We start from the raw sequence: 16,522 nt of genomic DNA, 5'->3' as shown, positions 1-16,522 counted from the left end.
TTCTGGCTCAGGGCTCCCCCCATGGGTGGAGAACTGGCTCCAAGACCAGGCCCAGCCATGCCAGGGAGCCTGGTACAGAGATGCTGCCGAACGCGACGCTGATTGAATTCCCTGATTGAGGAGCCTCTGCATCCCGGTCCAGAGCGGGAGCGCCGGCAACATTTAGCACAATCTGCTTGGATCCTTAATTAGGTTGTTTTTCAAGACCTTTTCAAGGTCTTGTCCCCTTTCCTCAACTTCCTCTGGCCCCTTCTCTCTGGGTCCCTGTCAGAGAAGGGAAACAGAGCAGTGTGGGGCTCCCCTCCATCCCTCTTCCAGGGAGAAAGGAGAAGGAGCAGAAGAGGCTGTTTTCCTTGCAGAAGATGCGGCTAACACAAGCCGTGACCGCTCAAGGTGGCTGCAGCCCCATCCGAAGGGCTAAGTCTCCACGCGCGCCCGGCGGATCCCTGTTTTGTTTTCTGGCGAAACTGGGTTTCCAATTCAAACCTGCCCCTTCCTCCATCCTTTATCCGGACAGCTAGCAAGTGTTTTCCTGGGAAGCGCGATTATGTGGCACTTAGTGTATTTTCTCACCTTCCTGTGTCCACCTGGTCAAAATAAAATAAAACAAAACAAAATAAAGGAGCCCGGGATTGAACTGTCGTTATTTTTTAAAAGGGGAGAGTGGGGTCACATGATGGCGAGTAACTGATTCGGTGAAGTGGCTGCAAGTCCGGGTTTGCTGCACAGCCGGCCCCTCCCGGCGGGGGCGCTGACGTCACGGAAAAGCCCCGGCGCGGGTCGGCCGGGCCGGTATAAACCGCGGGGCCGCGGCGGCTGCGGGCGGCGGGCTCCGGCGGAGGCACAGACGGCGGCAACGCGCGAGCACCCTTGCGCTCGGCGGCCCCAGCATCACAGCGCTCACCGACCCTCGGACGCCCAAGTAAGCCAGGCGGCCCGCGGGGGCCCTCCCGACTCTGGAGAGGGGTGGGGGGCTGGTTGGGGAAGGGATGGGCGTTCCCAGCCCGCAGAACTTTCTAAGTTGAGAAAAGAGCCTTCGGAACGTGCTGTCCGCACTGTGGTTTTCCAGGTCGGGGGCAAAGTTTAAGGTGCAAAGGATGCCATCTGTCATCAGCAGGTTCCTTGCTTCAGTTCAGGAAGAGGGCCACCTCCTCCTACAGGCTGTGGTCAGAGGGCAGCCGTCAGGCTCTGGTTGTTTGAATTCAAGTCGGCCAACGGGGGCGCTGCTCGTGAGATTAAAAAACCCGGCTGATCATCGCGGTCAGGGTCGTGCTTAGGGTCATCGACGGGTTGGGGTGTGGAGAGTGGGGGTGAGCGTGGGAAGCGGAGTGTCTGCGCATTTCTCGCTCTCCCGAGTGGATCTTGCTGATTCAAATAAGAAGGCTTCTACTTTATCTCAAGGAGCCTGGGAGTACAGACCTCCGTGCAAGGGGGACCTCCGTGCAACTTTCCCTGGGGAAAGGGAAAGTTGTAGCGAAGTTGTTGAATGTCTTTGGGGAGAGTCTTTGACCTGATGTGCTTCAGAAAGGTGGAAATCTGAGTTGAATTAAAGAACTCTTGAAGCGGACATGGTTTAATAAGAGTGAAGCATTTTCTCTGCGAATTTGACAGGTCTGAACCTGAGCGGGTCGTTTCCCTGCCAGAAAGACAAGGCATGGGGCTGGGATGTTTTAAATGTGATATCCGTGGACAGGAGGGCAGAGCTGAGGCATAAACCTCAAACAAATTCTTCCCCCCCGCCCCCCCAAATAATAGCTAATTCAGGCAGCTGGGGAGCATCCGGGCAACTTTACTAAACATGGAAGTTCCAATAATCTCTTGTCCAGTCCAGCCAGGGGGAGTGATGTCATTGTCACGTGTTTCCCACTGAGGCCCACTGGGTGCTGGTGCAATTAAGAGCCATGTTTAGACAAGAGCAGCTAATCTGGCCAGCTGGTCCCCAGCTGCATTAACTTGTTGCTTTTCAAGCCATGTCTGGAGGCTGTTGGTTCCTTCTGGCTGCCTCTGTGCCAGCTCTGAGTGGGGAATCCCCAGGCTTCCTTGATGATGGAGGAAGCCCCAGGGCAGTGGGGGATATTAATGGCATTTTTTCCTCTTTGCAAGTGACAATCTGCCTGAGGAGCTGGTAACAGAGTGTGTGTGTGTGTGTGTGTGTGTGTGTGTGTGTGTGTGTGTGTGTTCGGTTGAAAGCCTGTTGACGGCTTCATTGGTGTTCCTTGTGTTAGGGTTACTTGGGTCTTACTTCATGTAATAGAACATCACTGATGACTGGTTTAAGCCCCCTGAGCTCTCACTCATGCTTCCTAATGCTAACACCTTGGCTGCTTTGCTCTCTAGGACCCAACGATGACTCTGAATAATGTCACCATGCGCCAGGGCACTGTGGGCATGCAGCCGCAGCAGCAGCGCTGGAGCATCCCAGCCGATGGCAGGCATCTGATGGTCCAGAAAGAGCCCCACCAGTATAGCCAGCGCAACCGTCACTCTGCTGCCCCCGAGGACCACTGCCGCCGGAGCTGGTCCTCCGACTCCACGGACTCAGTCATCTCCTCCGAGTCGGGGAACACCTACTACCGGGTGGTTCTCATAGGGGAGCAGGGGGTGGGCAAGTCCACTCTGGCCAGCATCTTTGCAGGTGTGCATGACAGCATGGACAGTGACTGCGAAATGCTGGGAGGTAGGTGGACCAGCCCCAGCGGGCTTCTGTGGTCAGCAGTGGTCCAGGAGAAAGAGCGAGTAGGTGGGTCATTTATCTGCAGAGCTGGGAACTGCGGTTATGCATTCTTGGCTCTGGCTCGGGAGCTGAGTCCCCACAGAAGCACTGGCATAAGCCCCTGGGACAAGAAAATGAAAATGCTCGTAGATAGAACCTGGGCCAGAAAGGGAATTTCTTAGATTCCAGCTCTAAAGGGACTGGGGAGACAGATTATAGAGGGCAGAGCCAGAGGGTCAGGATCCCACCTCTGGCTTTTGCCATTTCTGACCTGGACCTTTCAAGAACTGAGTGTAGACACAGCCTTTTTCCATGGTGACACCTAAAACCAAACCGATTTGAAAAACTGTTAGGATGAATTCACTACTTTGTTTATTGCAATATTAGAGGCTTTTGAGGGTATAAAATCATTTAAAATCTGTATTTTAAATAGCACATTTAAAAAAAATAGTGAAATACAACAATGATGATACATACATTTGTATAGAGTCTTACAGTTTTTCGAGACAACTTTCCCTGTACTATCTCATTTAAAATATTTATTATTTAAGCCTTGATTTCCAAAACTAATTTGAGGTGACACAGTCTCAAAAATTCACATATTCCTCAAATACGTGTAAAGCATAGCACTACATTCTGGGAAGTAAGATGAGGATCCTAATAGTCGATGGTTTTCATACAGTGTCTTTCAGCCACGGCTCCTGTCTTAGACAATGCCAGGGTCGCTGTGTGTCCCTGTTTGCAGCTGCAGAAATGAAGGAAGAGCCTTCCAGTTCTCGGCTGAGCGTAGAGACAGACCATGTCTGTCTCTACGCTCAGCTGCAACTCACAGCTGAATCACAGACTTCCGGAGTAGGAAGATGTCTTAGCGATGACTCGGTTCTGCCCTCTACTTCATGCACAGAAATCCTACTCCTTCCTCACTACTGTCAGCCCATTTCTACTAAATGTTTATTCTTCCATTGTCCGGGAGTTCACTGCTTCATGAGGCAGCTCCGAACTGGCTTTAAATGATGACTCACTGATGGAACATTGATTTCTCTCCTCACTCCTGAAATCTCAGGGACGATAGCTAAACCGTATTTCAAGGGAGAAAGAGGGTCAGTATCTCTTTGGATGTAAAAGCCTGTGGGTGAGCGTCACTATAGGAGAAAGGGAGGAGGAACTACTGTCTAGAATGCGCATTTGCAGTGTGACATGCACTTTGTTGGGAGCCTTATATTTGCTACTGTTTATTTTGGTCCTGACATTATTCCTGTACTCATATGGGTAAACTGAGTCTTAGGGACTTTCCTAGAATCACCCACTGGGACAGCTGGAATTAGAACTCAGGATTTTATAATGTTAGTTTGGTGGTGTTCTCCTTCTGTCATTGATAGGGAACTTGCTATGTGCCAGGCACTGTGCTCAGTACTTCCCACAGTATTTTGATAATACTTAAACGAAAATTGAACCAACTTGGTATTAATATCCCTATTTTACAGGTGAAGAAATGGAAGCTTATGAAGTCAAGTGACTTTTCCAGGTTGAAAAAGCTAGTCCATGGTCTGGACAGGATTCAAAACTAGTTGTGGTTGAACCTAAATCCTGTGTTCTTTCGCTGTACTCGGCAGCCCCTGGATTTAGCATCCAAATGTTGTTACATACTGTAGCACGTTGGGCTGGGTACCGACCACATGCCTGGCTGCATACTAGGCTCTGGGGTACCCAGTGATGAACGAGGTGCACCATACATACCCTCTTAGGAAGGAGCTAAGTATCAGTGGCTATAATTCAGAGCAGGATAAAATTATATGAATACCTTAAGAAGTAACAATAAAGTGCTTTGGAGACTGATATAAAGGAGAGACCAACCAAGAGTTTTTGTTTGTTTCTTTAGGAGGGAGGAATTGAAACAGTTAGTAGATAACAGACTTTCAAAAATGTTTGTCTATTAGAGTGCAGTGGTATCTATCCAGAGGGCAGTATCCCCATAGGCATAGAGTATTAAGAAGATTGACCCATCCCTGAAAACTTGAGAAGGCAGGCTTCGGTATCTGGGAAGCTTCTTTGTTTAATAGGGAGAGGGGGCAGTTGGTAGAATCCTTTCCTTATCTCCTCAAAGAGGGAAACTTGGGCAACAAGAAGCTTCTCAGCTGACTCATCCTACCTAATGTGTCCTATTTGAGTAACTAAATTTATACTGTCTAGGGTTACAGCCCTTACGTATAGGTGGCTATTGGAATCACTAGTTGGCTTTTATGTTTCCCAAGGAGAGGGTTTTCCATGGCATTTCACTGCATTGTTCTTTTTTCAGCATTAACCATAAGAAAAAAACTACACAATACTCTCATCATCATTTCTCCAAATAAAGATGGATGTTGTTAAGATTATATTGCAATAATCTTATGACTCTCTGTGCACGCTTAATGCCGTTCATTCATTCATCCATCCATCCTAAACAGTTACTGAACCTATACCGTGGAGCTTGATGGGACACTCTGAGGACATACAAAGAGTCACGGGGCTTCTTCCTTAAAGATGCTTACAGTATATGCAGTAGAGATCAGCTATAAATCGATAGGATGTGATAAGTGTCTTCAAAGAGGTACAAGGGCAGTGCTGTGGGAATTCAGAGGAGAAAATAAATATTACTTCTGGCTGTGAAAATCAGAAAAGGGCTCATGGAAGTGGTAGTCTCTGAGCTGGACCCTAAGGACCACTAGGTTTTGGAAGCCCTGAGGTAGGTGGAAGGCATTGCACGTGTGCACAGGGAGTACAGAAGAGAGCACCAGACTCGTAGCCTGATGATGTGAGTTTGGACCCCAGTTTTGACACTGACTTAGCTAGGTGCCCTGGAGACAAGAAACTTACCCTCCTTAAGCTTCCTTATTAGTAAAATAGAGACAATAACTATTCAAAGTGTATTAAGAGGATAACAGGTGCCTGGCACATAGTAAGTACCGAGTGAACGAACATTAGTGAGAGCTGATTCTGAATCTGTTGGTTCCTTTCCTTGGGCTTATCTTCCACAACTGGACCTTTCATTGCTTGAAGTCCTCATCCACTTTGGTCCCTCTTGGCTGGGGCCCCGTGATATGTGCAGAGGAGACGTGAGCCACTAGAGGATAGGGCAGTATTCGTAAGCAGGAGTTCCTTTAGGGTTCGTTGGGATCCTCTGCGCTCTGAAAGCTGAAAGCAGTTGAGAGGTTTTTTTTTTTGTTTTTTTTTTTGCGGTACGCGGGCCTCTCACCGCTGTGGCCCCTCCTGCCGCGGAGCACAGGCTCCGGACGCGCAGGCGCAGCGGCCACGGCTCACGGGCCCAGCCGCTCAGCGGCATGCGGGACCCTCCCGGACCGGGGCACGAACCCGCGTCCCCTGCATCGGCAGGCGGACTCTCAACCACTGCGCCACCAGGGAAGCCCCAGTTGAGAGTTTTGAGGGGAGAGGGATGCTGGAGCCTCAGAACTTCCGAGGGGCTGCCTTAGCCGGTTCCAGCGGGTAAGAGAACTCTTGGGCAGGTTCACACACAGCGCTTGAGCCAGTCTCGAGCAGGATGGTCCTCCAGGCACAGTGGGGGTCAGATGCAGAGAGACAAATCGGGGTGCGCTAGTCCAGGGAAGATGGCTGCAGACAACAAACTCCATCCCACACCTCAGGATGATCTCTCTTGCTACGCAGGGTGTGAGTACACACCCCTGGCTTTCATGGAGAGGACTGGAAGAATGAGGACTCCCCAGACCAGGTTACTGAAAAGCCTTATAAGCCAATAGGCCTTAACCCTTTCTCCATACACCTTCACCCAGAGCAAATTTCAAAGGACTCTTCCAGAATTTTATATTCTTTTATTTCCCCTCTTCTCACCCAGTTAGCCCTTGAAAAGGCTGAAAGGTGGGGACTAAGAGAGGAAGAGAAAATAGAGCTTTGGTTGCAAGCAGGTCCTCTCCTGGTCGCAGAAGGCTCTCAAGCAGGATGCTTTGAGTGAGAAATCCTTGGGGCATGTGGCCAGAGGTGATACATAAACCCAGGTGCAGGGCATATGCACAAAGCAGGGCGGAGGTGTATTGCTTTAGGCTTTTGGGTTTCCGGCACAATGACTTTCAGGCAGAGGTAAGTCCAGTCAGAATGAACCTGTCAGGAACTTTCCAGAACAGAAAAGCAGTTTGGCCTTATTTTTGCAGCTGGAATCTTTAGTCCACTTTTTCTCTAGCTTTCTTCTGGTACCTCGTAAACCAAGAGAAAGTTTGAGTTTGCTTTTCCCCTTAGCTATTGGAATACAGTCTGTTTCTGTCTGAACTACTAAGGATTGAAATGAATCTCTTGTGCCTACTGTTGCGTGGTGAGTGATGAGCTGAGGGCAGAGAAAGTGCTTTTTTGAGTTTTCTGAGTGCAGGGAGGTCTTTCAGAGAAAAGAGAAAAACTCTGAGGTGGTAAGGGGCAGTCAGCTCCCCCGCCCCCTACCCCCATCTGTGCTGCTCAAACTTTGATGATTTGCACTTGGTTGTATAAAGTTGCCTGTTGAGGTCATGAGGACCTCTAGTAAGCCAAATTAGGCATTCCACTGTGATCCCATTCATGATACATATTGTGGACGGCAGACATGATGGGAATAATAGATTTAAAATCCCCCAGTGGGAAACTGTTAACATCATTTAGAAGAATGACACCTAAAGAGATGGGAAAACTGACAGAAAGAGCCATTCCTGGCTAATTTTATTCTCATTTGTCCATATTTTCTTTTCTTTCCCTCTCCTGATTCTAATTCTTAGAGGAAGAAACATTGAACCAGGAGCATTGCTTTTTATAAACCCCTCACTATTATGAAACAGGAAGTGCCCTGGTTCCTACAATGCAGGGCTCTTAAGCTAGGATTTACCTATGGTAGGGAATGGCAAGTATGGCAGGAGCCAACTTCCTCCATCTGAAGAAGTGATGATAACAGCTAACACTTATTGCATTCCTACTTTGTGCCCAGGCTTAATATATGTAACTGTCACAGCCCTGAGGTGTGGATACTGTTATCAATCCCATTTCACATATGAAGAAACTGAGGCTCAGAGAACTTAAGTAAGCAGTCCTGAGCCAAACAGTTAATAAGAGATGGCACCCAGATTTGAATTCAGGTTTGCTTGTGCTCACAAGCCACAATGCTATATTTATCATTTATTCATTCATTTGATAAGTATTTACTGAGCACCTGCAACCTACCAGGCGCTGTCCTGGGTGCTGGGGGAAATAGCAGTAAACGGCATAGATGCAAGTCTCTGCCTTAACATTCTGGAAGGCGAGAGGGACAGAAAATAATAAAATAAGTTAAATGGATTCATGTTAGGTGGCAGTCAGCACAATGAAGAAAAATGAAACAAGGAAGGGAGTAAGGATTATTGGTAGCAGAGAGGCGATGGAATTCTAAATAGATGGTCAGGGAACACATCCCTCAGAAGGAGCTGAGGGAACAAGTGTTTTGATATTTGAGAGAACAGATTCCAGGCAAAAGGAACAGCAAGAAAAATGGCAAAAAATCATTATGAAGATCATAATTCTCAAATGATAAAATTCAAAACAGGAAACCTCATTGTGAAAATAGAGTGGGTATGGGTTCAATTGTGTGGGATTGGTGGGAATCTCTCTTGCAAAAATCCCAGTTAACTCAGTTAATCCCCCCTCTCCCCACTCCCACTGATTTTTCTGGGATGGAGCTGCTCTGGCCCTTTGTACTGCATTCACCCTTCGCTTGCATTCCATCTGGGCTCAAGTGCAGGGGGGAAGGTTTCCATTACTAAGTAGAGCTGGAGACTGCACTTCTGTTCTACTTAAGATGGAAAAACAAGGCTGTTTATTCCTAGGGAGCTGTATTTTTTTTTTAACGAAGAAAACTTCGCCAAAGCAGGGCTAGTTTCAAGATTTTTTTCTTGCACATCTCAAAAGAGGAGAAATGTCTCTGAGCTGAAAGCTCCTGAAATGGCCAGTGAATGTTCAGTAATCACCCCACTGAAAGGTGCAGTGGGTTTCCATGGAAGGCTTATGAGCTGGGTTTACAGTTCTGCTGGGCAGTTAGGGTTTCTCACGGCACCCTCCGTGGACTGTGAGTCAAAAGCAGTAAAGTGAGTTTATTCTCCTGAATGGCTTTACTACATAAAAGGTATAGAAATGATGAAAACAAATGCCTTTCATTTCAAGCATTTAGGTATACACGTTCAGAAGATGTAGGTGTTCTCCTTATTACTAAGCAGAATACTGGAGGAATATACGTAGAATGTTTTTGAAGGTGATTAAAAAAATAATTTGCCTGTGTGAATATTTACACAGTTTACTCTGTATATTTACATAATTAATTGCATATTTCATAAGTTTATTTTCTGGCATAATTTTCTACACCCTTTTACAGAAAAGTGTTGCCTATTTGCCTGCCTCCAGGATCACTGTTCTTTCTTTTCCAGAAGATACATATGAGCGAACACTGATTGTTGATGGGGAAAGTGCAACAATTATACTCCTGGACATGTGGGAAAATAAGGTATGCAGAGCCTGTAGCTCTCTGTAAATTCCTTTCAGGGCCTGCCTTCCAACAGGGGCAAGGATGACATTGCCCTTTTTGATGTTGCAGATGAGGTGGACTCATTTTCTTGATTAAAAGCATTTACTTCTGGAGAATGAAACTGTTCTAAGGAACAAGTCGTTCATAAATGAGCTCTGAATAACAAGCAAGTTGCAGTGATTTGCCTTTAGTTCTATTCAAGAATACAAAAAAGTGTGTTTGTTTTAGGGAAAGCGCCAGTAAGTATGGATGATAATTTTAAACTACATAAAAACATATTATATGAAGCTGCCACTCCCACTACTAGTTTTCAACATTTGTTTTTTAAAGGTTTGGGGTTTCTGAGCCCATTTGCTAGACCTTCTGTTTATTAAGAACCCTCCTATGCTAACAAAAGGATTCTTCATTTTGTCACTTAGGGGCAAAAGAGTTTTATGGAAGCCAGGAAGGACTCATTTTTGGTAGTTTAAATAAAATTGGAAATATTGTTTGGCAGACTCTTTGTATAATTTATCAACTCAAGCTGTAGGAGGAATCATAAAGTAAAACTTTTTGGCATCAGTGCTGTCTGAGCTAGGAGTCTTTACAGCCACAGACATCTTGTAGGCATGGAAGACTGATGCCTTTTGGAGAGTTGAAATAAGTTTTCTTCCTTTCTCATATCAGCAAGGGTACTTTAGGATAAACACATTGTCTCTTTCAAACTAACACCTCATTTACCCGGCAAGTCTGAGCTCATGGGAGATCTCATTTTATCAGGGGGAGAATGAGTGGCTCCAAGACCACTGCATGCAAGTCGGGGATGCCTACCTGATTGTCTACTCCATCACGGACCGAGCCAGCTTTGAGAAGGCATCTGAGCTTCGAATCCAGCTCCGCAGGGCCCGGCAGACAGAGGACATTCCTATAATTCTGGTTGGCAATAAAAGTGACCTGGTGCGGTGCCGGGAAGTGTCTGTATCAGGTGAGAGGAGTGGTGCCAATACCATAGAAACTGTCTCTGGGTCACCTGCATTTTCCTTCCAACAGTTGTTCTTTCCTTCCTCTTTCATGAAGCTGGAACCAGGGACTTATTAAAATGCCACATGGAGTTTTATGTATACTCTCTAAGGTGCCCCCGTTCCCAGCAGATCATCTGTTCTACCAGCAGGATTCCAATCTCCCTATCCCCAAGGCTTTCCCTGGAATTCCTTTAGGGAAGAGGTCATGCTCAGGGGTTTACTGGCAGTCCCCAGCCTTTGCTCCTTGTCCTTTCTACTATCCAGGGAGATCTCAAGAGTCCTGGGAAGTGAAAGTAGCATCTTCAAGCAAGAAGGACGGGAACTTTGATTTAGGGGCACTGTGAGAGTCTCACTGAGATTAAGAATTCCACTCTGGTTGCTCTGGTTCCTGTAGACCCGAGAAACGCCCTCCCAGCCCTTACCCTTTGCTTCCTAAGTTTCAGTTAAGGCATCAGTCGATGGTGTCACGTATCCTTTGTCGCACTTGGTTCAGGGATAATTCCTGTTTGTTGAGTTGGCACCCAAGTGCCTTTGAGGGCCCTTAAAATTTTATTGGCCTAATACAGATTTGGTACGATGGTAAAAAAATAAAATACTGCATTGCCAGGCTCCACCCAGGAGAAAAGAACCCTGTTGAATACTTAATAGACCCAACCAGCTTGGGAATGTCTTACTCTTAGGAAATGACTGTCTACAGTAGTCATTTTTTTCCAAACCAAAACTTGGACACCTGGTCATTGAACACAATAGAACAATCGAAAATGAGACTTTCAGAAAAGCTTGTTTGGATAGATTGACGTAATTGTATTGTACTGTGTGAAATTCTCCAATTTTTTTTCAAAATATCTCATCAAAGCTTAAAAAATTTTTTTTCAGAGAGGAAAGTCAAATAGTCAGATTCTTATTTTCAATTCAGGAAACTGACTCAGGAGAAAGAGTAAAGAACATGAACTTGAGAGTGAAGCAGGCCTGGATTCACACCTGTCACTTACAGGCTATGTGAACTGCCTCAAGTTTTTAAAGGAGCACCTCTCTCCCCTCCAGTCTCATCACCTATCTGAAAGGGATGATGTATTCTTAAAGATTGTTGTAAACATTAAAAAAATGTTTATAAAGTATTCAACCCAGTTCCTTATGGGAATCAATTTAGGCTATGGCTTTGACTAATTAATATTCCGATATTTGACGAAATTGGAGTTTCACACAGTGAATTTGGTGGGCCAGATCTAAAGCCCATCTCTCCTTTTTCCAGGAACCTTCGTGTGAGAGTCTTTCCTTCTATTTAAGCCCTGGGAGGACATGTGTCCCAGTGGCCTCTTGTACCCATCGCATATATGACTGACTTAGAGTTCCCTAGAGGACCATTTAAAATTAGGACTCATCCAGCTTGGCTTTCTGTGTGTAGGGTCATATTCTGCAGCCCCCCTGACTTTCTTCTCCCCTCCTTTCCCCACCAGAAGGGAGAGCGTGTGCTGTGGTGTTCGACTGCAAGTTCATCGAGACCTCTGCAGCTGTCCAGCACAACGTCAAGGAGCTGTTTGAAGGCATTGTGAGGCAGGTCCGCCTCCGGCGGGACAGCAAGGAGAAAAATGAGCGGCGGCTGGCCTACCAGAAGAGGAGAGAGAGCATCCCCAGGAAAGCCAGGCGCTTCTGGGGCAAGATCGTGGCCAAAAACAACAAGAACATGGCCTTCAAGCTCAAGTCCAAATCCTGCCATGACCTCTCTGTGCTCTAGGCACCCGGAGTCATCCAATGTCCCCCAGTGGACATCACTGAAGGCCATTGGGACCCGTAATCTATATTAGATTGGATTCTTAAGTATTGTTAGATGTGGCTTCCCCCGTTATTAGCTGGGAACTAACGTGCTAGGCTGATGGGCAGCAAAATGCATGAGAAATGAAAGAGCTTTGTGAAGACTCAGTATTTATTTACAGGAAAAGCCTGACCTTTGCTGCTTGAACACCCAAGACTCATTAGGGGACATGGTTGGTGTTCACATGTGTTTCCTCTCTCCTTTGGCTAGTAGAGAATTGAAGCCTACAAAATAATGCCTAGACAAGAATTTTTCATTATTAAAATTTTGCCTGGTGTTCTGTTATGTGAATTTGAGGCCGATCAGTGGGTCATAGACAAATATAGGAAAGCCATCGAAGGAATTTTTCAAAGGAGGGAGAACTTCTTTCTCTGTACCTTATATTTGTGGAGCTAGGGTTGCGGAACTGGGTTCATCACGATCTTCACTGTTATTGCTCCATGAAGCTGTGAAAAGAAACGATGGACTTGCTGGAAACTAAAGCTTAGTAAACAATTTTTGTTCAGTGCCCACAGTCAGGGATCCAGAAGTGTATAGGATTGGGAACTGCTACGTGTACCACTAATGGGTTCAAAAATTATATCTTTACTACTGTTGTCTTATAATTTTTTATTTAAAGGAAAATTATTTTAATCAAATTCTATTTAGTCAAACCACATTTTATGTTGCATTATTTTTAAAATCATAGGGCCATCATAAAAAGATATTTTTAAAATCTAAATTATTGAGAACCTGGAGTGCAAAATACCAAATTTTTAAATAGAATCGAAGGTCTGCAGTTTTATAAAACACAAAACATAAATACTTCCAGCATTTTGGGTTGACCCTTTTATGCCACAGCTCTGCTCTATTTATTATTATTTTGCAAAATAACAACCATTTTAACATTTGATAAAGCATATTTATGAACATGTTTCTTAATAAGAAAAATGCCCATTTTATTACCATTTTCTATCTTTTTCAGAATATTCAAGTTTTTACCTATATGTCTTATAATAAAATAAATAAAATCTTTGAAAAAAAAGACATTCCGAAATGTTTTTCCTCCCGACTCAAGATGATTACGATCATTTTGATGTAGCTTCTAGAGCAAGCGCATTATAAAGAAACTTACCTATTATTTTATTTCTTCTCTTCATTGGCAAGAGCCCAGTCATCATCTGTTTTAAAGAGTATCCCTGACATCTCTCCTTTGACGTGTGATTCACAATAATGCAAAGTGATTTTCGGCTGATACAGTTAGCAAGTATTTGAGGTCATGTAAATGCCAAGTTATAGTAAAAGCAAGATTGACCTTTACTTTGGTCTGGCAAATTCCTGACTCAACAGATGGGCTTTGCTTTGCTCCCCAAAGGCTCATGGTCCTAAGCTTGAGTAAAGCATTAGAGGAAATTATAAAGGATTAGGGAGGAGCAAAAGGAAACTGGTGATTTTCAGCCTGAGCTCTAGCCAGGCAAGGCTTTTAACCAAATTCTCCTCCCTGACATTTTTACAACTGGACATTAACACGTGGCTGCTTTCCAGTGGTGCTGTGTAGCCCTTCTGCTTCAAGGGTAGGACTTCCTGCTGTTCCCCATTCACACCTGTGCCCCCCCCCCCAGCACGCTCTCTCAACTCCCTATCTTTCTGAGTTTGTAATCAGACAGACACTAGTAGTGACAATCAAGGGATCTTGCATATTGCCCAAAGCGACGCAGTTTTACAAGGTGTCTCTGCTCTATTTTGTTGGCCCTTTCTCCTCCTTTTTCCAAGTTGGGAGCAAAGGTTCCCATCTCTGCACTTTGCATCTTTGAATTGGTCGAGGAACCAGTACAGGGAGGTGATAAGAGTAAAGATTCAGGTTATACGGGCCTGAGATGAATCCTGGCTGGGCCGTTTGACACGTGTGTCTTTGGAGTAGTTAAAGTTTAAAGCTTCTTGGCTATTAGTTTCTCATCTGCAAATGGGGTTGCTAATAATACCTACCTTGGAAGGTTGCGAGATGGATGTCTTTCAGTCTGCCATCCCGTAAAGAGCTCGAGAGACGGCAGTTTTCATTGTCACACATCTTCCATTCTGCATCAGTTAGTTAGTTTTATATGTCTGGAAACTCAAAATCAGGGGCCACTATGTCTTTTCCTTTTCATTTCTTTACTCTCTGCAATACAGTGCTTTGCATATATTGAAGCTTCTTATAGTGTTTCTTCTTGAATGGTTCCTCTCAGTGGCCCCACGAGGTTGACAGGACATTTTATAGCAAACAAGTCCAGGGGGATACTAGTTCAGATGTGAAATGTCTGGGCTAGGACTGGGGTCCAGATGGAACTCATTTGCATCTTCTAGTATCCAAAACCATTTCCTATACACACAGCTCTTTTCATCCTCATGGACCATCCCCACACACACCACACACACACCCCTCTACACAGCACACACATATAACATACACATACAGCAAACACAGTACACATATATCCCACAGCTTTTCAATCTGGTTTCATCACTGTGGATGTGTGACCAGGAGGAACTTGCTTATCCTCTCAGCCTCAGTTTTCCCATCTGTGATGTGGGGATGACAATATCACCTACTTCACAGTGTTGTGGTGAGAATAACGTGAGACCGACAAAAGTTCTCGCCCCAAGAGAACTCCCACGACTTCTCCAACGCAGCATTATCGCCTTCATTCGCTCACACCTCCTTTAGATTTTACTGGGCACCCAGGCACCATCAGGTGCCGGGAATATAGTGATGACTAAGACATTGTCCTGGTCCTCAGAGTAAAGTTGACTGTCCCATAAAGCCAAAGAAGGTGGCATTACAGATAGGAAGAAAATGAACTGTGGGAGGATTATACCTGGAAGGCACTAGATTTGCTGCCATTAGATAAAATTCAAATGAAAGAAAAATATTATTAAAATGATTGGATTCAGTGTGGAAAAGTAAATTGGGCTTTTTTTTTTTTTTTTTTTTTTTGCGGTATGCAGGCCTCTCACTGCTGTGGCTTCTCCCGTTGCGGAGCACAGGCTCCGGATGCGCAGGCTCAGCGGCCATGGCTCACGGGCCCAGCCGCTCCGCGGCATGTGGGATCTTCTCAGACCGGGGCACGAACCCGCATCCCCTGCATCGACAGGCGGACTCCCAACCACTGCGCCACCAGGAAAGCCCAAATTGGGCTATTTTAAAAAATTCCATTTTGGGAAATGAATTAGGAGCACTGGAGAAAAGTTGGATTTTAAGCATCCTACATTTTCGCTCAGTACATGAACTCAATACAGGGAACAAGGCAAATAAAATCACTTGGCAAAATCCATGCAGTGCCTGCTTGTGCAAAGGTGCTGTGGAGAATACATGGTGGGAGAAGGCAGTCTCGCCTTTAAGAAGCTTATGATATAGTTATGACATATTGGTGGGAGGGGGGCATGGTGTGAATGAGGACAACTGCACAAATAACTAGAATATGACATAGAAGATAAGAAGGGGCCATGGAGGCATGTGAAGTAAGGTGGTTGGAGCTTAGACGGGAAAAAGAATTCCTTTCTTGGCTGGCGCAATCCTGGAATGCTTCTTGGAGGAAGTGGCATTGAGCTTCATCTTGAAGACTACTCAAGATTTCCACAGGTAAGATTGGTTAAAAGAAAGAAAAATGGAGAAGTTGGCCTATGTAAAGAAAATAACATAAGCAAGGGCAGAGAGGCAGGAAAGAGAAAAATCTGTTGAGAAAAATAAAAGAAGTCCAATTTGACCGGGAGCTTCCTGGAAGGTGGTTATGTAAATGGTTAAATATGTGAGGCTTGGAATTTTCACATTCTTACTTGTTAGGTGTAGTGGGTTGAATTGTGCTCCCCCAAAATGCATGTCTACCTCAAAATGTGACCTTATTTGGAAATAGAGTCTTTGTAGGGTACTTAGTTAAGGATCTTGAGATGAAATCATTCTGGATTTGTGGTGGGCCCTAAATCCAATGAGTGATGCCTTTATAAGAGAAAAGAGAGGGAGACAGATTTGGACACAGAAGAGACACGTAGGGACGAAGGCCACATGAAGATGAAAGCAGGGATTGGAGTGATGCAATTGCAAGCAAGCAACACCAAGCAATGTCTGGCACAACCAGAAGCTGCAGAGGGAAGGAAGGATTCTCCCCTAAAGCATTCTGAGGAATTATGGCTCTGCTGACATCATGATTTTAGATTTTTAGCCTCCAGAACTGCAAGAGAATACCAAGTTTATGGTAACATCAGTAACCCTAGGAAATGAAATACACTGGGTTATTTAGGGCAACTTAGCCTCTATAAGCCTCAATTTCTTCATCTGAAAAACAAGGATAATACCCATCTCAAAGGATTATCACGAGGATTAAATGTAAAGCGCGAGAGTGACTAACCAGGAAGATAAGAGGGGAGCAGTCATAGACTACGTCAATTTTTCAGGCTGAGAAGTTTGGACTTAGTTCAGAAGGCAATGCAGTTTTTGAATATTGACAAATAGGGTGTGACAGATG

At 45.2% G+C, this 16,522-nt stretch overlaps 1 protein-coding gene across 2 annotated transcripts; it reads left to right on the top strand.

Annotated features, from left to right (window-relative positions):
- The first annotated feature begins 648 nt into the window (after positions 1-648).
- Positions 649-13,343, top strand: GEM (GTP binding protein overexpressed in skeletal muscle). Of its 2 annotated transcripts, none has more exons than XM_033438286.2 (5): positions 649-922; positions 2,338-2,740; positions 9,133-9,209; positions 9,990-10,194; positions 11,689-13,068. In XM_033438286.2, exons 2-5 carry the CDS (start codon positions 2,347-2,349, stop codon positions 11,964-11,966), a joined length of 954 nt encoding a protein of 317 aa, XP_033294177.1. In that variant the 5' UTR covers positions 649-922; positions 2,338-2,346; the 3' UTR covers positions 11,967-13,068. The 2 variants fall into 2 exon arrangements, with proteins under 2 accessions (XP_033294177.1, XP_012390455.1); XM_012535001.3 differs by having other exon boundaries at positions 658-922; positions 2,338-2,677; positions 11,689-13,343.
- The last annotated feature ends 3,179 nt before the right edge of the window (positions 13,344-16,522 follow it).

Source organism: Orcinus orca, chromosome 17, assembly GCF_937001465.1.
Source record: "Orcinus orca chromosome 17, mOrcOrc1.1, whole genome shotgun sequence".
In the NCBI taxonomy this organism is placed as follows: Eukaryota; Metazoa; Chordata; class Mammalia; order Artiodactyla; family Delphinidae; genus Orcinus; species Orcinus orca.
The sequence above is the reverse complement of the archived record's forward strand: the minus strand, read 5'-3'. Positions and strand labels throughout refer to the sequence as shown.

What these genes read in the sequence shown, in the direction of transcription:
- GEM (XM_033438286.2), top strand. Translation starts at nt 2,347, where the DNA reads ATGACTCTGAATAATGTCACCATGCGCCAGGGCACTGTGGGCATGCAG. An exon ending in CCAGGAGAAAGAGCGAGTAG is followed by an intron (nt 2,741 to 9,132) that starts GTGGGTCATTTA and finishes TTTCTTTTCCAG; the next exon opens with AAGATACATATGAGCGAACA. An exon ending in CCGGGAAGTGTCTGTATCAG is followed by an intron (nt 10,195 to 11,688) that starts GTGAGAGGAGTG and finishes TTTCCCCACCAG; the next exon opens with AAGGGAGAGCGTGTGCTGTG.